Source organism: Hyaena hyaena, unplaced genomic scaffold (genome assembly GCF_003009895.1).
Source record: "Hyaena hyaena isolate Hyena2069 unplaced genomic scaffold, ASM300989v1 scaffold_40, whole genome shotgun sequence".
Taxonomy (NCBI): domain Eukaryota; kingdom Metazoa; phylum Chordata; class Mammalia; order Carnivora; family Hyaenidae; genus Hyaena; species Hyaena hyaena.
In genome coordinates this window covers 1913017-1934697 of record NW_024080672.1, presented here as the reverse complement: position 1 = coordinate 1934697, position 21681 = coordinate 1913017, and the positions used below count along the sequence as shown (strand labels likewise).

The window sequence follows — 21681 nt, the reverse complement described above, 5'->3', positions numbered from 1 at the left end:
CGATCTTTACTATCCGGCCCTCAAAGGCTCTGCCTGCTTCCTCTCCCAGGGACAAAAATCTCCTCCACATCCTGCCTCCCTTTGAGATGAACCCCCCAACCCTGCCTCTCTCACCAACTGTAAGTTGCTCTTCGCCACCTCCCCCGACTTGGCCTTCTCCTTCTAATTAAACCACATCCAGGGTGTCGGGAGGGAAGGGGAAAGGATCCGAAGACTTCCGTGCTGCAGGTTCTGGGGCCCTACAGCCTCATGTTTTTTGTGAGGTGCCAACCACACTGTGATCATTAAACCCCACAGTGGTGGAGGGGGGGGGATTTTCTCATTGCTGTTAACCTGGGAACCAGCTACATCTTGTTTATCAGACTCGTTTTAATTCAGCTTGGTCAGGTTCCAAGTGTTGAGGTGGAGATTAAAGGCAACTGAAGAATCCAATTAGCCACCCAGTCTTCTTTAAGCCAAAAAATCAGGTCACAAACTAGATCAAAGTGAAATGATTTCTCGACAGCTCTGTTCATTAAGGGGAGGGTGGGAGCTCACACTGCTAAACCGGGCTCATTACGGGGATTGGCATTTTAAATACAATATCTCCCCCAAATTACATGTTTCAGAGGTTGGGAGGGAGAGACCGAGATTATCTTATGTGAAGTCTCTCTTTGGCTAATAGAAAACAGAAAGTCAAAGAATGAGCATATAACTTCTAGGAAAAGAATTAAACAAGGCCCCAATTTTCCTGGGCCAGAAAGCCAAATCTGGAAACTGGAATTGGCCGCAATCACTCCCAACCAGATAATTCCTCCTCCAGGGAATCTAGAGAGCTGAGAAATCGAAATTTTCCAGGTGGCCCTATTCTCCCATTTTCCTGAGAGCCCTCCCTGTCCCCGGCTGGGGGCAGCTGCAAGGGAGGCCCCTTGGCAGCCAGGCCTAGCCTCTCCCCCAGCCACAGGACCCAGGCCGACTTTGAAGAGAAACCACTCGCTATTTCTGGATTCTGGGTCCCAGGCAGAGTCATTTCCAGAGGCAAGAGACTCCCCCCCTGGGCCTTTCTGAGTTTCTGTGGGCTCTTTTGAGGGGCCTGGAGAACAGAAGAGGAGGAGAAGAAGGAAGGCCATCATCAGATTCACTTCCCATAGGGAGGATCAAATATAGGACTGCTTGGAGGACATTTAGAACCTTCGATTCTACATGAGAGAAAGACGGAAAAATTACATTCAGGAGAGCAGTTACAGGACACATGCCCTCCTTCTGTGAGCACTGATTTTGAACAGAGCCAGGACATCTGCAGACACAGTGGCCTTCCCCCCCGCCCCCCCTCCCCCAGATCCCCTTCAGCTTGCAAAATTCTGCGTAGCTTCTCAGGCAACCAGGAACCTCTGGGTTAGAAAATGGCACTTTGTAGGTCTTCCAGGTCACAGGCGTGTGGGACGCTGCATGTGGCTAAAAGTTCTTTCGGGGGCTTTGGCTGGTAGTCACTCCCCGGGGTCTCTGAACTCAGAGCCACTAGTGAGACCCTTCCTCAAACTTCCCGGTGTCTCTTTCCCATCCACACAGGGCCTGGGAGCAAAGCCTCTTATACCTGGAGGCCTAACCCCCTGGGTGGGAGGGGAATGAGAGAAGGGAGGGGCTGAATTTGGGGCTGAAGCCACCCAAGACCCCCCACTAGGCTTTCCCTCTCCCCTTTGCCTCCTGCAGCCAAAGCCGGCACCCTCAAGGGGGAGGCTGGGAGCACACATTTCGGGGAATGTCTCCCACCATTGGTAGGTAACTATAGTCCAGAGGGATTCTCCCTGGATGATGCACTTGGAGCAGAAATAAATCAGGTCTGGTAGGTTTTGTTTTTCTTCACTGTACTTCCCTCCCTGGGATTATGGCATCTTCCCAGATCCTTCCACACCCGCCTGTTCTCCATACCCTGGAGGCAGCCACGGCCAGACTTCAGAAAATGCACCCCGGATCCCACACAGATATTCTAAGTGCCTCTCAACGCGAAATGATCGCCAGATTGTTTTTGTTGTGTTTATCGGTGGCCTAAAATGAGTTTCAAAATGTGGTCGTTTCCTCAGGAGAAATGAGAGCGTACAGGCCCACCTCAGAATATTGTGCTAAAGGGAGCCCAAACCCACTGATTGCCGTAGGGGAGTCTGCCCGCCTCCAGGAAAGGAGCCCTGGTGCCGGCGGGCACCCCACCGGCCCCTGACGAGCCCCGCAAGCGGTTTTTCTCTCCCGGGGACCGGGGACCGCCGAGCCAGAGCCACACTTCCCCTGCTACGCGGCTGAGCGCTGCCCCTGCGCCGCTACCGCGTCCTTGTTCTTGCTGTCCTAAAAGCCTGAGCTGAAACGGAAATTTGGGAAGGCGAGAGCTGCTTTGGGGCACACATACGCCTTTGTCCCAAAGGTGGCCGGCCGGCCCGGACCACTGTCCCTGCACCGGTCACTCTCACTCAGCGGCGGCGGCGGCGGGCGCAGCCGCTGCCTGAGTACGGGGACGGAGGTGGATGTGTCGCAGGGTGGGGAGTGGGAGGGGCCAGTACAAAGGCCTTACAAGGTTCCCGGAGAGCCCCTGTCGCAGGCCTTCGCCCTGTGGGGGTGGGGAGCGCTGGACTTGCCCTTGGGCGCCGACGTGCCGCCCTGGGGGTGGAGGAGGGGGTCCCCCGTCCCAGCTGTTCTCCTGGCCCCTTAGCACAGGGGACTCAAAATAGCAAGTTCACCCCGGGTCAGCCCAGTGAGAGCCGACCTGCACCCCGCCCCAGTTAAGGCTCGGCCTGCGCCTTTTGAGAACTGCTCCGAGGCCCGGGGCCTTGGCCTAGCGGTCGCATTTGAACCCGGAGCAAACTCAGACTGGGGACTGCGGGTGCGCGGACCGGAGCCCTGATGGGTAGGTGAGGAGGGTGCCGAAGAGACCGGAGCAGTCGCCAAGAGTGGGAGGCCCAGACTGCCCGAGGTGGGGGGCTGCCCACAGACGCGAGGGCCCCAGGCCACCAGCCCCAGCCTCCTCCGGGGCCAGGCCGGGCCTTCGAGGGCCACGGGCTCTGCGGACCCGCGCCCTCCGTCCCGCTGCGCCCCTCCGCCAGCGCCTTCTCCCAGGCGCGCCCCTGAACCTGGCACAGAAGTGGCCCAATAGACACTTCGAACAATACGGGAGGGAAATCAAAGAGAGAAAGAAAGGTAGAAGCCAGTTTGTCCGCCTGAGCTCTACAAATGACTCTGAAACTTTTCCTGACTTCTCGTAAAGGTGGCCCGTAAAGGTGGCCGGGGCCGTTTACAGTAAGAGCAGAATAATGTTTGTGACTGTGCGACCTAATTATCTCCAGATTTGCCTCTCCCCGGCTCGCGCAGCTACGGTTTTCACCAGCGAAAGCGGCTAATGCATTTGCACACATTAAACATCTTGAACGCATAATTACAGGCTGCAGACAGGCGGGACAATAAAATATCTCGGCTCGATATTTTTGGAAGCCTTCTGCGACTGTGCCTGGAATAAATAATCGCTTTCTATGTCCTCAGCCATCTAACTAGAGCCACCGTTATTTCAGAACACCCCTGCTCCACCCCCGCCTGTGTTTTTGAGCTTTTTTTGTGGGGGCAGAAGGGGGCCAGGCTGGACGATGTGGCCACCTGGAGAGGTCTCCCGGGCCTCAGGGTCTGCTGCAGGGTGCGCCTCGCAGGGATGACTGGATAAGGGGAAGAAAATTTGTTCCGAGCCCCGGAGGCCGCCTTCCTCATTAGAGGGAGGCTAGCGAGGCCAAGTAGGCCTCACAGCCTCTGGGCACAGTGCCCTTCCCATATTCTCCCTACTCAAAGGCTAAAGAATTTGAAGAAGGCGCAGATGGTCAGAATTCCCGCCTCACCACCCTGAGAAGAGCATCTCTAGACTGATACCTGAGGAATGTGCTGGAAAAGAAAAAGCTTTCTACCGAAGCTGCAAGACCAGGAGGAAACTAGGAGCGGCTATGTTCTCCCATGGAGGCGGGGGACGTTCTGACTTCCCTTGAGTCTTACTTGCCTTGTCTGTAAAATGGAGAGATTATAATAACCCCGGGACCTACTTTACAGGTCGTTATGAGGAAGCACTTTAAAAAAATTGTTTTATTGCCATATAACTTACATATAGCAAAGCATAAAAATCTTAAGCACCTAGCTCGCTGAATTTTTATATGTGTATACACTTGTGTAACTACTACCCAGATCAAGATACAGAGCATTACTAGCCCCCAAAAGGCTCCATGAAGAAGTACTTTTAAAATTAATTTTAGTTAGTGATAATATTACTATCCCCAACTCAAGAAGTCAACACCCCAGTCGAGTATGTGGAGCTTCCTGATACTAGAGGACAGGGAATTGATAAGCCAAATACACACATACAGGATATTTGCAATTCACACCCTGACTAGGAGTCATGAGAGTAAATCTCTAGCCCGAAGGAGTACATAGAGCCCTTGTACTCAGACACTCAGGGGTTGGGGAAAATTTTATGATCAGGCTTTAATTCATTTTGAGACAATGGAGTTCTCTTGCTATCAATGGCTGGACTTCATATACTGGATTGGCATATTCATTTCCTGGTTAGGGTGACACTGGCGTCTTCCCAGAGGATGGCAATCTGAGTGGATGTCTGTGAGGCTAAGGTCTAAGCTCTAAGGTGACTTATTTCAGTGTCTCCCCCCAATTGAAGTCTGGTTTGATGTGTGGAGGGGATCCCCCAGGGAAATGTTTGGCCATGAAATAATTGGGGCACTCTATTTTCTGAAGAGTGTTACCCCAGTGGATAACACATAAAATTGGTCCACGTTACAAATATTAAAAAAAAAAAAAAAACAACTTGTGGGGCGCCTGGGTGGCTCAGTCGGTTGGGCATCCGACTTTGGCTCAGGTCATGATCTCACGGTTCGTGGGTTCGAGCCCCTCAATGGGCTCTGTGCTGACAGCTAGCTCAGAGTCTGGAGCCTGTTTCAGATTCTGTGTCTCCCTCTCTCTCTGACCCTCCCCTGCTCACACTGTCTCTTTCTCTCAGAAATAAATAAACACATTTTTTTATAAAGTGCAAATGAATTAAAAAAAAACCTTGTACAGCAAAAAGTGAATTCTTTACCAGATCCTCTGATCCAAGTTCTTCTCCCCAGAGGAACCCACTGCTACTGATTACTTATTTATTGTCCCAGCCCTATATACACACACACACACTTTTTATTTTTTTATTTATTAAAAAAATGTTTTAATGGCTATTTATTTTTGAGAGGAAGAGAGACAGAATCCAAAGCAGGCTCCAGGCTCCAAGCCGTCAGCACAGAGCCCCACAGGGGGCCTGAACTCACTAATAACATGAGACCATGACCTGAGCTGCAGTTGGACAGCTTAACTGACTGAGCAACCCAGGCACCCCCCATGCCCTGCTTTGTAAAGCACCATGGTAGCTCTCACTGTACATGCTGTTCTAGCTTGGAATTTTCTTCCTAAATAACTGCCCAAGACAATTCTCTATGAGTGTATTGGTTCAGAAAGTTATGTTCAGGGGCACCTAGTTGGCTCAGCGAGGACGGCATGCAACTCTTGATCTCAGGGTCATGAGTTCAAGTCCCATGTTGGATGTCGGGGTTACCTAAATATATATATATATATATATATATATATATATATATATATATCCTGGTGACCCAGCTTAGCTGAAAATCAAGCTAACTTTATGTAGCCTGGCAAGAGGAAGGGCCACTATAGCCTGGGTAGATTCTGACCTACCTCCACCAGGGTTGACTACCTTCAAAATGATCAGCTAATTTAGCTGCACCATTATTACCGGCAACCCCCCAACCTTTCTTGGGTGACCAGAACCTTGCTGGGAGAAATACTTCAGGCACCGGCTAGGACTTTGGATCTACAGTTCTGCAGTTGGGGGAAAATTAGAAGTGCTTCTTGGAATTTTTAACTCTTCTGTCTAGTAGCTATAAAAATAGCTCTGGGGTCATTAGCCCACCCTAGGTGTCTGCCTCCGATTCTATTTCCTCAGTCCTCTTTGGACCCCTATGGGATGGCCCTCATCCTGACTCCCATCCAGCTCTGGGCAGAGGAGGGAGGGCACAGTGGGGCCCTCAGCTCCAGACCTTGCACCCCACAGTGGAAGCCAGGAGACGTCGGAGGAAATGGCGTTTACCACCTGGGCGACCTTGACTGCAGCCGATTAAAGTTTAATCTGAGGTGTGTACTCAGCCTTGCCATGTTATTTAAACACCTCAAAGGTCATAAAGATTCCAAAGGCGTGAGCAGGTCCCGATGCGAGCCTGCGGGGAGCCAGCATTTGATTCTGATGGATTCCCAGAGCCAGGATTTGGAGCACGGAGAGGGAGGGTGCCTTAAGAAGAAAGAAAAAGCTTTGCTTTCCCAAAGGAATGCAACTTCAAAAAGTGGCGGTGGTGGGGAAACCGAGTCTCCAGGCACTGGGAGCAGACAGTGCCCTTCAATTCCGATTAACTGGGAAGACATCTAGTGGGAAGAGGTCGCAACTGCAGCCCGCCTTGCGTGCATCCTCTGCCTCAACCCGTAGCTACTTGACTGTCCCTGGATTAGATGGGGGTGGGAGGGCAGAAAAGAGAAAACCCTCTCTTCCCGGTCTCCCTTTGAAGCATGCAACGGTCGTGAGGATCCCTAGTCAGGGTCCCAGGCGTTTTGTCCAACTCGGCCAGGAAAGGTCCAGCTTTCATTGGCTCTCCTCTCTCCAGGGTGAGGTCCTGGTCAGCCAGGTGAGGGCTCATGGGGCCCAGGTTACCTGGATTCCCATTGATCTCTTCCTGGGTCTCCAGAACCCAGGGAGAGTAGAGTTCTGGAGCGACCATATATGCAATCTCCTCTAGGGTCCTGAGTGACTTTGGGGACCAATAGATCATTACAGCATCCCACCCAGCCTTTGCCTTTGACACCTAGCCACCTGTAGGTTGCTGATGGTCAGACACATTGCAGAGCTATAGGAGCCCAGCTTCCTGGGCGTGCAGGCAGTATTTTCGCCCCATCTCTTTCATGGGGCCTCTGGACTTCGCCTGTCTGCTTCCTCTCACCCCGACTGTCTAATTTCTGTGGGGGACTGGGTGTTCTCTCACAGCCTCACAGGAATGAGCACCACATGTGGAATGCTGTCTCTTACCTCAGCTCTCGCCACCTCACCAACGCCTCTGTGTAACCTGAAGGCAGGCAGAACGAGAGATGGACTCTGCCATCTGCCTCACAGATGCCAATCGAAGCTCCTCTGTTGGCCCATGTCGCCTATTTAAAGCAGGGTATCCCTCCTCAGGGCCTCCTGGCTGACCAGTGGGGCTGGATCCCAGTTCTCCCTCTCTGGTTCTATTTATGGTAGCATTACATCATCTTACAATTGTCAGGGAGGAGAAGCATTGCCAGGATGCCTTCTGTATCATCAAGGGATATGTACACACCACAGTGCAGTGTGCGAATCCCAGGATTTTATGGAGCCACAATTAGGCACCCTGCAGGGGGGCTCCACTGAGGCTCCCCAGACCCTGAGGTGGGAACTACAGGGGACAGTGATGACTGTCAATAGTTGCCCTGTGTCAGAGGACCCCACCTTATGCTCAATCCACAGTGGTCCGAAGTGGCCTCCTCCTCTGGCACATCAAGGTGCCTTCCCCACACCTGCCCACACTCAGGGCTTGGATCCTCCCTGATTCTCAAAGGAAGGCTCAGGAAACCCATTTCTTTGGCTTCGTCTTCTCCTCCCACCACCTCAAAATCTGAAAGTGATTGGAAATGGTGAAGGCAAATACCTTAAAGCCCTTCACCAAGATGTCAGCCAGCCCCAGCATACACCAAAGTGCATCTCCAAAGGCTGGTAAAGGTTATGGCCCCTTTTGCCTTCCCCTCTAGGTCACCTCTCAGGTGGATGAATCTTTTCCCTCAGATACAGAGACTCTCCTGAGCTTTATTGAATCTGATACAGAGCATGGAGCAGCGATGGGTGGGAGGTGGGAGAAAGGACTGCACCTGGATTAACCAGCTTTACTTCCAGGGAACTGAAAAACTAAGACTTGAATCCTATAGCAAATGAACCTGGGATCCAAGGGCCCGGAGTGGTCAAGGTTCCACATGAGTTCAACAGCCAGATATGTGTGCTTGGAATAGAGCTGGCCCCCACTCCCCTGCACTGACGCACATGACCCTGAGAGCGCCTTCCCAGCCCCAGCTAAGCCAGCACCGGACCGCGACTGGGTCCCACAGGCCCAGCCAACCTTGCTCTGCTCTGCTCCCAGCTCAGACCCGGGGCGACATCTATTCCTCGGGGTGACAAACGAGTGTGCTTGCTCTCAGTGACATCAAATTACTTTGCACTAGCCAAGGGTCCCATGACCTGACATAACCCCACATTAGGTCCTAGAAATGTAAAGAAATATGGCCTTTTTTAAAGTGGTTGAGAGCATGTAATTGCTAGCAGGCTTGAGGGATTGTCCCAAGTCTGGCTCAGGACCTGTGCTGAGGCAGCTGATACCAGCCAGAATTCCTTGCTTGGGCTCTCCTGTGGAGAGGAGTCCATGCCCATATTTAACTCTGAACCCCAATCAGTTTCTCATAGACCCAGATTATTTTTGTGCAGCTAAAGAAATCACAGGGAGCCTTGTAGCTCAAGCGTCTGCTCCTCACCACCAGTGGGGGCCCCAAGCCAGGCTTCAGAGAAGAGGCTTCCTGAGAGAACAAATTTCTGCAGATCTTTAAAAACATAGGCCTGCTTTGGGTTGCTGTAGCCTGACTTTTTGTTGGAAATTTTGATTTCCTTGCTTCTTGTTTTTCTGTCCTCTCATCTCTCCCTTCTTCCTGGTCTCCTAGCTTTTCTGGGGCATTTGTTTTCTGTCTCCCTCTTCCTCAGAAGCTTCACACTTCCACAGTCCCCAACCTGACCCTGACCCAAACCCTAACCCTCTGGTGAACTCCATCCTCGAGCCAGGAGGCCAAGGACCCTCAAAAATGAGGGGCTGTTCCCAAAGCACCAGTAGGATTTGATCTGCTGTAATGCCCCACAGACTGCAGGGAAGGGACTCATGACCAATGTCCCCAGGGACCCTTGCTGGGTACAGTTGGAACTGTCAGTGAGTTATATAAAATCTGTGCACATAATTTCCCCTCTTGTTTAAATTACATACCCCCTGGAAGTTTAGACAAATAGATCTTTTCTAATACAATGAGCAGTTATGTTAGCATATATTATTAGCGTAGAAAGCATACCAGAGTAGAAGCATGCTAGGTATCTAAGAATGCCTCAAAAACAAAACAAAACAAAAGATAATTAAGGAATCATAAACAGTGTAAATATAAAATAACCCAACACTCGGCCACAGAAAGGACGACCCATATTCACTCAGATGAGTGGTCATCGAACTTAAGCAGCTGCCTCGTATAGGTCTTGTCAAGTTCAATGGATTCCTGTTTTTTATTTTTGCGTCTTTGCTTTCTGAAGTCGCCAAGGCTTTTAGTTAGATCACCCTCATAGTTTGCTGGGGAGGATCATGCTGGTTGTCATTTAGACTACTCAATTAAAACAAAGCAAAGCAAACCACAATGCCTTTATTAATTAAAAAAAAATCTGTTTCCGCTGAGTAGAGTTTCCAAATACATAGAATTGCATTTCTCCCTGAAAACTATGGCTGCTGGGATAAGCTACTGATCCAGTACAAACATTTCCTTACTAGGTCAATCAGGAGAAATCTCTTTGTGATTTCTACCTGGAAAAGAGGTGTGTTTCGATGGGAAATGGTCATTTGTTCCATCAGAAGGGGATATAAGTTAACTTGGAACATAGAAAGGACTGAGGCATGGTAATCATCTCTCTCCAGATCCTAGTGCAGCAGTACAAATCTTCCATTAAAGGATAACAAACTCATGGGAAAAGGTAACATAAGTCTCCCTCATGCATATATATTTTCGATTAAGAAGAGACATATAAAATTTCAGGCAAAATGCACTTACACTCCCAAACCCGTTTTTTTGCCCAGATTTCTCTTGGGTGGACCCTCAAGTTCTTTCTAGATTGTAATCAGAACAATTCAAGTTCAAACATGCTGACCGCTTACCCTCAGACATAGGAAGAGTTCCTTTTTATTGAGTAATATAGCTCAACCTTGAAATTTATCCTCAAAATCCTGTTGGGAGAGGAATGATTCCACGTCCAGGATTTACTTTAAAATACCCCGGGGTGGGGGGTGGGGGGTGGAGAGTGGAAGTGGATGGTAGAACATAAAAGATAAAATGCTAATTGTGGTTGAAACTAGGAATTGGGTATATAGGGGTTCATTATACTTTAGTGTGTGTTTGGAAAATTCCATAATCAAAAGATTTTTTGAAATGTTGTTAGGCAAAGGTGAAAAAATGATCCCTGCCAGGGGTTTCGAACAAAAACTCAAGTCAGTTGGGGAGCACCTGGAGTTCCCCATTTAATCTTCTTTTTCCAAGAACGGAAAAGGACCTGACTCCCTTTTCATTCCTCCGGAATCAGCCGGCCATCCTTAGGCTTTCTTTCCGGCAGGCTCCCTTTCCCAACCCATAAACTGAGCATCCAAACCCGAGGTTAGGGGCTGATTAATGGAGCTTCCGTACTCAGCTCCCCTGACTAGAGTGTAAATACCCATAAAAACTAATATCAAAAGTTTTTATTGAGCTGCTTCGTTTCCCTGAGCGTTGGGCTGAGTGGGGCTGGCGCAGCGGGACAAAGGAGCGGCTGGGGCGCCGCGGGAAGCGTGGTGCTCCTGCCGGCCCCGCGCGGGTGCCCAGAGCCGGCCCGAGTTTCTGGGGAGATCGCCCGAACCAGGTAAACGCCGGTCGGCGGCTCGCCTCCCACTGGGGACAGGTGTATTTACAAAGCCACGAGGGACGGAACGGAGAGTGGCCGGAAAAAAAAATCAGAACGGGCAGGGAGACGTCAGCCACCCCAAACTATGTCACCAGGCTGGTCCGACGGGGTGAAATAGTTCTCCTCGGGGCTCGGGACGATGCCCGTGTTTCACCCACATGACGTCGGCTGTCTTCGTTGATTGCGTGTGTGCGCGCATTTGATGTGCGAATCTGTGTGCGTATGAGGCACACGCATCGTTACAGTGATCATGGCATACAGCGTGCCGTGCAAGTCTGATCACACCCCGCATCCCCTGCTCTGTGCCCCCCGCTCGTGGCTGCGCTGGTGAGTTTCCTTCCCTCGCTGGCTCGGGGCGTTGGGAAGTCCCAACCCGGGTCCGGGACGCGGGAGTCGTCAGGGTTCTGAGCAGCGACCGAGTGCCGCGGGCCCAGGCCGCGTGGCCGCCTGGCTGCCTGCACCGGGGTCTTCCCGAGAACGCCGGGGCTCCGCGGGGCGCGGCTGACGTCCCAAAGCCCTATCTCCTTCGAACGCTCGAGCGTCTTCGGGGTATTTGTTGACATACTGAATCCGCAGCCCAGCGCTGGTTTCCTGTTTTGTTGGGGGCCGCGAGCGTCCAGCGACGACGGGGGTGGGGGCCGGCGGGTGGGACTCCTTTCGGGGCAGCAGCAGGGGCAGACGGCGGCGGGGCCAGAGACCCCTCGCCCTGGGGCCGCCCTGCGCTCTCCCTGCGCCCCGCTCGAGTGACGGGGAGCTCACTCTCCCAGTGGCATTGGCCCCACGCGCCGGCCGGCCGGTACCCCTGGCGCCCGCTGAGGACTTCGAGAAGGCGTTTCCTCCTTCCGGCTGAGCGCTTCTCTGAGTTCGCCCTGCTTCTAACGCGTGCTACCTCTTTTAAGCGAATGCTGAGTTGCCAGGGCCAGTCGGGAGCAGAGCGTCGGCACCCGCACCCTAGGGCCAGGCTGCGTCCCCCTCACCGCCACCACCACCACTGGCGGAATCACCCCGGCCTCCCCCAGGGCCATGACGGCAACCGCCCTTCACTCCAAGTTCGCGCCAACCCTGGGGAGCCTGGGCTCCCGTGACGGGCACTGTGCAGAGGGACTTGCTCTTGCTGGGAGCCCGGGACCTGGGGCTGGTTGTTCTAAAGGGGGAGAGAGGCTCCCCCCCGCCCCTCGAGGCTCAGGGACTTTCTGGGGAAAACACTACAGGGCAGCGCTGGACCTGGGGTCCTCCCCAGGCGTCCGCTTTTCCCAAGCGCTGCGCACCGGTGGCCTTGAAGGCCTGGTACTGGAAGGAACCCACCAGGCAGCGGGAGAGCCGAGAGCTGCTCCTCCAAAATCCTGACTTCCTTGCAGTTCATGGGGAGAGGAGATCTTAAAGGCAAAGTGGGGTCTCCATGGGTCCCCCACCCCCACCCCCGAGCTCGCGCTTCCTCCCATTTTTCCCGTGTTAGCATTTGGCCATCACAGTGCCAAGTGGCTTCCCACAATCCCAAACTACCCTTACAGCCTTGGGTCTTGGGCCGCCTCATCAATGCTTCAAAATACACAAAAATCTAGAGTGAGAGCTTGACCAAAAGTGACTCAGGGTGCGCCATTTCTTTGCCTACTGGCCAGCTTCGGCCCAAGTTTCTTCAGAACCTACCCTTTCTCCTTAAGCTTCTGCCCTGGTGGGGATGAGGGTGGGAAAGGCTGAAGCCCAAGGTGAACAGAGCAGTGTCTAGCTTGTCTCTTCCCTAAACGGTCTGGTGGACTGCAGATTCTGAGATGTTATCTGGGTGTTTTTCCTTTTCTCTTTCTCTCTTAGCTAGCCTCAGCTTCTCAGCCATTCCGCGCGCCCCCCCCCCCAACCTCCCGCCTTTGGATCTTTCTTCCTTCACCATTATCTCTGTGCCCCCCACCCCTCCTGGGGTGGGAGAGAGAGGGTTAAGATGTTCTGCAAACCCAGCTCGTAAAGCTGCTTGGATACATTAGAAACACATGAATATCCTGAAATACAAAGTGTCTTTAAACCAACTGCGGAATGTTTATCCTAATGCTGGATGGATGCAGAGAAACAGTGCCAAGGGGCAGTGCTGACAGCCGCCTCAAGTTAAAGTGAGAGCAGGTAAATTTCATTTGCTAGTGAAAATCAAACCCGATTAAAACCTGGTTTCCTTTTGTCCTTTTCTCTTCCAATCCTGAAAGCCCAGGGCCCCTTGACCCAGGCTGGCAGCAGATACCCCTCCCCCCGCCCCCAAAAAAAGTCCAGCCAAGGTCTCTTTCTTCAGCAGAAGGTTCCAGGGTAGCCAAAGCCCCGCAGGGCACCCTGGCCTGCACTAGGAGGTAAGAAGTCATGCCTGCCAAGAATCTGGCAAGAGAAAGAGTCTGGCAGCTCCTGGAACAAAGGCCAAGCCACTGAGCTGCCGCCTTCTGCTCTTGCCCATGCTGCCCACTCTGGGCTCCTCCAGGGGGAAATTGGGGAGCACCAGACAGAGCCCACCTCTCTCCCTGCTGCCCTCTTGCTAAAGGGCCACTGCTGCCTGCAGATCCCAGTGAGTACTTTGACTTCCCCAGCCTAGCCCACAACGGGTCTGAGGATAAACCTGTCATCTCCAGGATTCCAGTTGATGGTGCCTCCCTGCAATCCCATAGGAATTCCTGAGCCTGGTAGACAAAAAAAGAAAAAAAAAGCAGAGCAGTGGCTCAGAGGGTCAGAAGCCACTAGTGAATCTTGACCTTGTCTTCAGGAAAAGAGGAAGAGCACTGGGAGAGTCTTTGCTCGCTTCCTAGGGCATACCCCAGTTCTTCACGGTCCTCGAGCCTTTCTTTTCCCACAGAAAGTCAGTTTGGTAGCTGCCTGAAGGGGGTAAGGGGCTAAGAAATAGTATTAGGAACCATTAATGAATTTCGTATGTCCTTGGCCAAAAAACAAGAAGGGGGAGAGATTTTCTTGCTTCAAAGTTGAGTAGAAATTCGAGAATCTGAGACCCCAAATTATTCACAGAGCTCATTCAAATTCTAGAAACTATCCTCACTGGTTGGTGGCTACAACTCAATATCTAATAGGACCTGCAGACTTTAAAAAAAAAAAAAAAAAAAAAGCAACAGTGAAGGCACACCAGGACGCCACTAGCTTGCCTGGTTTAAAAAAAAATCATTTCATATATATCGAGATCCAAGACAAAAAAAGGGAACAAGCAGGCTGCCTCTCTCTGAGTAACGATATCACGAGAGTGTTTAAAAGTTGATCGAAAGATATGGGGAACTAAGAAAATATCCAAATTACTTGATCACTAAAGATCCCCCACAAAGCTCAATACATAATTCAGGCGTGAAGCCCTTCCTTGGCGGAGCCGCCAAGTTTAGTAAGCAAAACCTAATTCGAGATGCAACCCAAAGTCTTCCCCCAGCGCCTTCCCTCCCAGACAAACCTGCTCGTGGCTTCTCTGCAGACAAGATCTTGTCTCACCATTTTTGGTGAGTAGGGACCCAGTCGACCTTGGCAGTCCGTGGAGCTGGGGCCCTTCCTCTGAAATGCAGGGCTCAGTCTCCGGTGAAGTGGGGAGAGGGAGGGAGGAATGTGGAGCTGGCCTTGGCCGCTGTGTGCACCAGCAGCTGCGCCATGGCCAGAGGTGAGCTGGCACAGGCGCCGGCTGGTGGGGGCTCCCCGAGCTGTGTTTTCGTTTTTCTGGATCTGGCTGGAAAACAGAAGAGGCTCGAAGCCCGGGCCAAGAGAGCGGGGTGGAGGCAGAGAAGAAGAGTCTGTAAACACCGCCCCAAAATCTCCACGAAGGCAGCAGGAAAAAAAAAATGCCGGGTAACCAAACAGAGCAAGAACAACGAGTAATTCCGAAGGAAAAGAGTCAAGAGCAAGAGAAGGGAGGTGAGCAGTGGGCCTATCGGCAGCTGCCTGGGTCTCCAGGCTTGCATGGCAGTTCTCACGCTGGCTAGACTGCAACTTTCAACTTGACCTTGGCCTCTAGCCGTGTCTGACCTGTATGTAAAACAACCCTCAAGTCCTCAGGAACTGGGGCCTCGAACCCTACCCTGTTTCTTTGTCACTGAGTTTTACAATGCCACTTGGAGGAAGGAAGGGGGGTGAACGGGCCGGGAAGTAACACAAAAATCGAGTCCCTACAGAGGCTAGTTCCTTAGTCTGCAAATGGCCATTCAGGGAGGAGGTAAACCGGAGGCAAATCAATATTTACCCGGAGCTACTAAAAAGGCAGGAGGGAAAGGGCACACTGGGTATGTGTATGTTGGGAGGAGGCTGTCATAGAAGGTGTAATTGAACAGCGCTTACACTGGTCTGAGCAAACCTAAGGATCAAGGAAGATAAAAGCCGTAGCCCAGGGTCATTGGTCCGGACTCTGCTGGAAGACCAGGAACTTTAAAGAGCAGATCAGAGCAGGGAACAGGGACCGAAGATATTTGTAGTGCCCTGAGCTTCTGGCTGAGTCTGCAAGCTAGGACCGGAGGGCAGGTCCACACTTGGATGCTCACCAATCCACCTGGTGTGCAAGGGAGTCCGGCACTCTCCCCAGACCTGACATTCCTGAAGAATACACCTACTTTCATTTTGAACACACGTTCCCCTTCTGGGCAACTGACCAGCTCACAGCCTCCACAATTGGAAATGGAAGTGTGTTACCCAAAAGCAACAGGAACTCCAGAATCCCTCACCAAAAAAAGACAAAACAAACAAACAAACAAACAAACAAACAAACAAACAAACGGGGGCTGCTTGGCTCTTCCAGCACCAACACCCCACCAGGCTCCCAGAAAAGGGTCTGCATTTACAACACAGGGGGGAAGGTTTCTCGGGCTGGTTCTTGGACAGAGGAGGACTGGACACCCTCTGCAGGCTGGAGACAAGGCTCTCCCCAATTCGACTCGAGGTGGCCCTACAGCGCCCTTTCTCCTCTCAAAAACTGGAGTGAAATGGGGAGTGCCCTGGTGCCTGAAGAATGAGCTCCTGTCCAAGATCTACGAAGCTTCATTAGGCGCCAGAAGAGGAGCTCCCATCCAGCACTTGGGGCTGTTCCTTTTAAATTCCCACGACAGACCAGCCGGGCTGGAGATGTGGGAGCACCAGAGAATAGTGCACGGATCGCTCCAAGGTCTCTGGAGGAGGGAGAGTTGTTACTGGGGCGCACTGAGGAGCAGTCTCTATACCTAAGTGTGAAGATGTGATCAGGGTACACTTGAGTGTGTGTGCGTGTGTCAGTGTGAGTGTGAGGGGGTCGTTTTGACCCTATGGGCCTAAATGCGAGCGAATGAAATTGCCCACCAACACTGTAGACAGCAGAGGGGAGGGATCCCCTAAATACAGCCCCAGCTTTCCAGTGGAATGTCCCTGAGGCCCACGAGCCAGGCGCATCCGCAAATGCCCCGCCACTGTTCCCCTGGAAAGAGCCAAATCGTGACGCTTGTCGAAGCCGAAAAGGCTAGTGTCCGCGCTGGGGTCCCACTGCAGAAAGACTCGCGGATACCTGGAAAGAAAACAGCGTCGGAGGCCTCAAGAAACACTCAGCCTGGACTACGCCCCGTTTTCGCTACGATCCCATCCCCAACCTTCCGAAGATTTACCTGACCTATTCCCACCGCTTCAGGTCTCAACCCAACAGCGCGCCTCTGTCCCCTCCCCGCCTTACGCTGCTCTGGGCCCCAGTGAGATAGGAGAAAGGAAGGGGAGCTGCGAGGAGGCCGCCCTCCCTTCCCTACCCGACCCGCCCGGGTCCCCCGCCTCCCTTCTGGGTGAACGGTGCGTGGCCGCGCGGCGGGCGCCGGCGCTGGGGACGGCGCGGGCTGCGGCGGGGACCGCGGGTGCACAGCGCAGAGCCGGGCTCGGAGCCGCCCGCTTTGCATACGCCGTGGGCGGAGCGGGGGGGGGGGCGGGCCAATGGGCGGCCGCCTGGCGCGACCCCGCGGGGCGCGATCCGCCCCCCTCGCTCGGGCCCCGGCCCCGCGCCGCGCGCTCTTCACTTCTTGGGGGCTTTTTAAAACAGCGCCACTGGGGTCTTCTCCATGCGGCTCGGGCTATGACAGCCTCCGTGCTCCTCCACCCCCGCTGGATCGAGCCCACCGTCATGTTTCTCTACGACAACGGCGGTGGCTTGGTGGCCGACGAACTCAACAAGAACATGGAAGGGGCGGCGGCGGCGGCGGCGGCGGCGGCAGCGGCGGCGGCGGCCGGGGCCGGGGGCGGGGGCTTCCCCCACCCGGCCGCCGCGGCCGCGGGGGGCAACTTCTCGGTGGCGGCGGCGGCCGCCGCGGCCGCCGCGGCCGCAGCCAACCAGTGCCGCAACCTGATGGCGCATCCGGCGCCCCTGGCGCCCGGCGCCGCGGCCGCCTACAACAGCGCGCCCGGGGAGGCGCCCCCGTCGGCCGCCGCTGCCGCCGCCGCCGCCGCCGCCGCCGCCGCCGCGGCCGCGGCTGCGTCGTCCTCGGGAGGGCCCGGCCCGGCGGGCCCGGCGGGCGCCGAGGCCGCCAAGCAGTGCAGTCCCTGCTCGGCGGCGGCGCAGAGCTCGTCGGGGCCCGCGGCGCTGCCCTACGGCTATTTCGGGAGCGGCTACTACCCGTGCGCCCGCATGGGCCCGCACCCCAACGCCATCAAGTCGTGCGCGCAGCCTGCCTCGGCCGCCGCGGCTGCCGCCGCCTTCGCGGACAAGTACATGGATACCGCCGGCCCGGCGGCCGAGGAGTTCAGCTCCCGCGCCAAGGAGTTCGCCTTCTACCACCAGGGCTACGCACCCGGGCCTTACCACCACCATCAGCCCGTGCCTGGCTACCTGGATATGCCGGTCGTGCCCGGCCTCGGGGGCCCCGGCGAGTCGCGCCACGAGCCCTTGGGTCTCCCCATGGAAAGCTACCAGCCCTGGGCGCTGCCCAACGGCTGGAACGGCCAAATGTACTGCCCCAAAGAGCAGGCGCAGCCTCCCCACCTCTGGAAGTCCACTCTGCCCGGTAAATGGCGCCCCCTTCTCAACCCCGGTCCTCCGGCTCTGCTCCAGCTTCTCTGCCGCTCGCTCCCGGGGCACCCTCGTGCCCCTCCGCTCTCTCCCTGGCCTGCCCTGGAGGCGCTGCACCCCTGGGATCCCGACCCCGGCTAGCTGGCGCGGCCCGCACTGCCCTTGAGTTGGGCCGACTCCTGGCTCTCCCTGGGTGAGGGATGGCTGGGAAGAAGCTTGTGCGGACCCTGGCTGGCTCCCTTCTCCCTCTGTGCCCCGCCCTCCCCAGCCCTTGACATCGACTTAAGGATGGAAAATGGACCTGGAAACGGTGTACAAAATTGCCCCTATTCGTTCTCTCAAAAAACGGCTTCAGTGTAGAAGCATCAAGTGTTGGGGATTGGGGTATACAGAGAGGAGCCAGGCATAGAAATGTTATCCCCTGAGCCTGGCGCTAAGGTGTGGGCCGCTGGGCCAGGCCATCAAGCGAACCCAGCGCGCTGTGTGGACAGGATGGCTCGGCTGGGGTGGTCATTGGAGCCGTAGGCTATTTCGTTTCAGGGCAGAACTAACCACCCTCCCCACCGACCCTTCAGGTCTTAGGGGAAGGCCGGACTGTACGATGCATGGCAAAAGGCAGCTGGGCGATGCAAGGCGGGTGGCGCACATCGAGCCGTCGCCTGGCCTGGCCTGGCCTGGGTCTGATCCCTGTGTAACTTGCCTTCTTCCATATCTTCCAGACGTGGTTTCTCATCCCTCAGACGCCAGCTCCTACAGGCGGGGGAGAAAGAAGCGCGTCCCTTACACCAAGGTGCAATTAAAAGAACTCGAGCGGGAATATGCTACCAACAAATTCATTACCAAGGACAAACGGAGGAGGATATCAGCCACGACAAATCTCTCCGAGCGGCAGGTTACAATCTGGTTCCAGAACAGAAGGGTCAAAGAGAAAAAAGTCATCAACAAACTGAAGACCACTAGTTAATGGATTAAAAGTGGAGCAAGAGAGCGACTTGAAGAAATGCTTCAGAACTCGTTGCTTTGCCCAGACAATGAACATAATGCTTAATAATAATAACTGAAGAATGGGAAAGAGAAAGAGAAAGACACTGGCATTTTGCTTTCCTAAGGAGGATCTCTTTCTCCTTGGTGGAATCTACAACTCTTTTAAAACTTTAAGAAAAGGTAAAGACTTCCAGTTCTCCCACCAGACCCTTAAATGACAAACTCTATAGAGTCGAACGTCAACCCCCAAAAATGCAATTTCAGATAAGTTACGCATTTACTGAAATCTTGTAAGTATTTATGTGGCCATAATATTTCAGGATACTGTGGTATAGGGTAATAATCCAAAACTTGGTTACAAAAGCAAGTGGCTGTGGTAAACATCTGCTTGTCCTTGGTTCGCCATTGCCGTCCCCTTTGCATGTTAAGTGACTGCTCAGGTAAATCTCAGTGAAATGCCTACCATTGTTGTATATTCTGCAAAACGCGTATAGATTGAGAGGGGGAGAGAGAAGAAGTACTGAAAGAATGATCTTGGGCTATTTCCAATGAAGGAAGAAAGGGAGAGAAAGCTTTTCTGAGGATCATTTGTCTTGGTAGTAAATACAACCAGCTGACCCTTTGAGGCTACAAGGGAAACCCAGGTTGGGAATGTCCTTCTGACAATAATTTTAAATTGCTTATAACAAGCATATTTTGTGGCATTTGGATTATATTTTCTGCCTGATCTCATTTGCTTTCCAAAGGATTTGATAACTTAGAAAAAGATATTTCAAGCATCAGATGTTTCACAGAATTCACATTATCAGATATCCTGAGAGGTCCCCCGGGACACGATGGCCTTTGGTTTGAACAGAATTCATGTTTCACTTAAACTGGTGTTTCCCCTCAGAATTTACTAAACATTTTGCTGGCGAATCATTTTGCTTTTTTATTTTGTTTTATTTTTTTAGAAAACTCAGAACAGAAATCCATTCCCCTGAAACATTTAGATGTTTACAATTCTATATTTTGATCTATTAAGGGATTCGTAATTTTTCCTTGTTTATCGTGTTATAAGACTGCATTAGGAAGTTTAGGGATTCATCTTTACGGCACATTTTTAATCAAGCAGTTATTTCGACCAGCACATTCATTTTGTTCACATTCACTATAAAATGCTATCTTGTAAATAAAGACATTCAGCACACTGTGAAAATGTATTTGTGCACCTGCTTTTGAAACATTTCTAGTAAAAACAATAATTAAAAAAATACCTTAGACCTGTAGATAATGATATAGTAGTATTAATTATGGTAATAAAATAGTCACTGCCATTAAAATCTAAAGGAAATACTCGTTATTTTCCTATACTAAATGTGCACTGCACAGAAAGAAAAAAGGAGCGGGTTTGTCCTATACAAACCAAGGACCATTCTTTTCTATTATTATTCAGCCTTTTTTTTCCACTACAGATTTTTTAAGCAAAAGGAGAAATCCCTCATAACTAAAATCCTGAATATTTAGATAAGTGCTTCAAGAAAGTTAAAGTGTTAGACATTCTGAAAAGGAGAAAAAAAGAAAGGAGGAAGAGATAGTACAAATTCCCAGGCTCACTGTGGAAAATGAAAACCAGTTGTTTAGTATCAGTGATGCCCAGGCTATATCGTATTTTCAAGTCTACTCTTGGGTCTGCATGTGCCTGTAAGGGCAGGTTTTGATATTTGTTGAAATGGCAGGACTAGGAAAGGCCTTAAACCTTGACCTTGACGAAAAAAGACAATTTGTGACCTTGACTTTTGACAGCTCATGAATTGGCCTCTGCTGGATTAGTAGATCAAGGGCGCCACCTCGCGTTGACAAGCTTCCTTGTAATTCTTCAGCTTCAAGGGAATCAAAAGGTCTTACCTCCTTGACTCCTTGTTTTAGAGATTTAGTACTCATTTCTTTGGCTCCCGATGGAACAAATTTAAATATATGTAAGTTATACATGTGCCTGTATATATGTGAATATATATATCATATGTGTGTATACATGTATACATTTGCATATCAGTGCTTGTGTGTGCTTGTATATATATTTGTAGAGTCTGTACAGATACAGTATCACTAATTAGTGATGACCCAAGATGTTGTAACTTAAGGTGATTTTTAGAGTTGAGGTACAAAATGTACTTTACATGATGAAGTCTTGCTCCTTTTCTTTAATGGCCAAGTTTGATTTGTCTCCCCAGTGCTTGCTCTGCCTCAGATTTCTGCAGATCTACTTTAAAGCTGTACATTTTTGTTACAGTCTGAAAGGTGTTCTTAAATAACCATTCTCTCCTGGCCCTCACCCTCCAAGGTGGTCTACCATCCTAATTAGAGCTATAGGGGAGTCTATACGGCAAATAAAAAGTTTCAGATGCCTTGCTAACTCTAGAGTTCTAGAGTTACATTTCAGAAATTCAAAGAAACCTCTTAGGAGGTCAGTATGGAGAGCTTAAAGGTCTCATATCTACAAAATGACCATATTATGGATGCAGAAGGAGAGTTATCCAGGATAGCTCAGAGCAGAGTACTGCTCGTGGGTGGTGTGCAATCTTATACCGGGGTTTGCAAAGCTGCCATTTGATTTGTGGAAGAAATATATACATTTAAAATTAACGATCACCATCAAAACAATAACGATAATAACAAGTATTATATCTACTACTTATTGACCCGCAACAACACACCAGGTGCCGTGTTTAGAGTCATAAATAATACATATGTATGTTTTCTATTTAATATACACACAAGGTAATATGTTTTTGTCAAATCCATGCTATATATATACACACACATATGTGTGTGTGTGTATACACATATATATATGTTGGTGGAATCAGGAGCCTCAGGACGCAGAATTTTGAGATGAGGTTAATTTTATCTTTATGTTAGAGGAAAG

At 51.8% G+C, this 21681-nt stretch overlaps 1 protein-coding gene across 1 annotated transcript; it reads left to right on the top strand.

Moving 5' to 3' along the window:
- The first annotated feature begins 16859 nt into the window (after positions 1 to 16859).
- HOXA13 (homeobox A13) lies at positions 16860 to 20780 on the top strand. Its single transcript, XM_039229853.1, has 2 exons — positions 16860 to 17784; positions 18509 to 20780. The coding sequence occupies exons 1-2, from the start codon at positions 16860 to 16862 to the stop codon at positions 18751 to 18753; spliced, it is 1170 nt and encodes a 389-aa protein (XP_039085784.1). The 3' UTR covers positions 18754 to 20780.
- Positions 20781 to 21681: the final 901 nt, after the last annotated feature.

Bases quoted from the DNA above. Each gene is read 5' to 3' on its own strand.
- HOXA13 (XM_039229853.1), top strand. From the start codon at position 16,860: ATGACAGCCTCCGTGCTCCTCCACCCCCGCTGGATCGAGCCCACCGTC. The intron at 17,785-18,508 runs GTAAATGGCGCC...CATATCTTCCAG, and splicing joins CTGGAAGTCCACTCTGCCCG to ACGTGGTTTCTCATCCCTCA.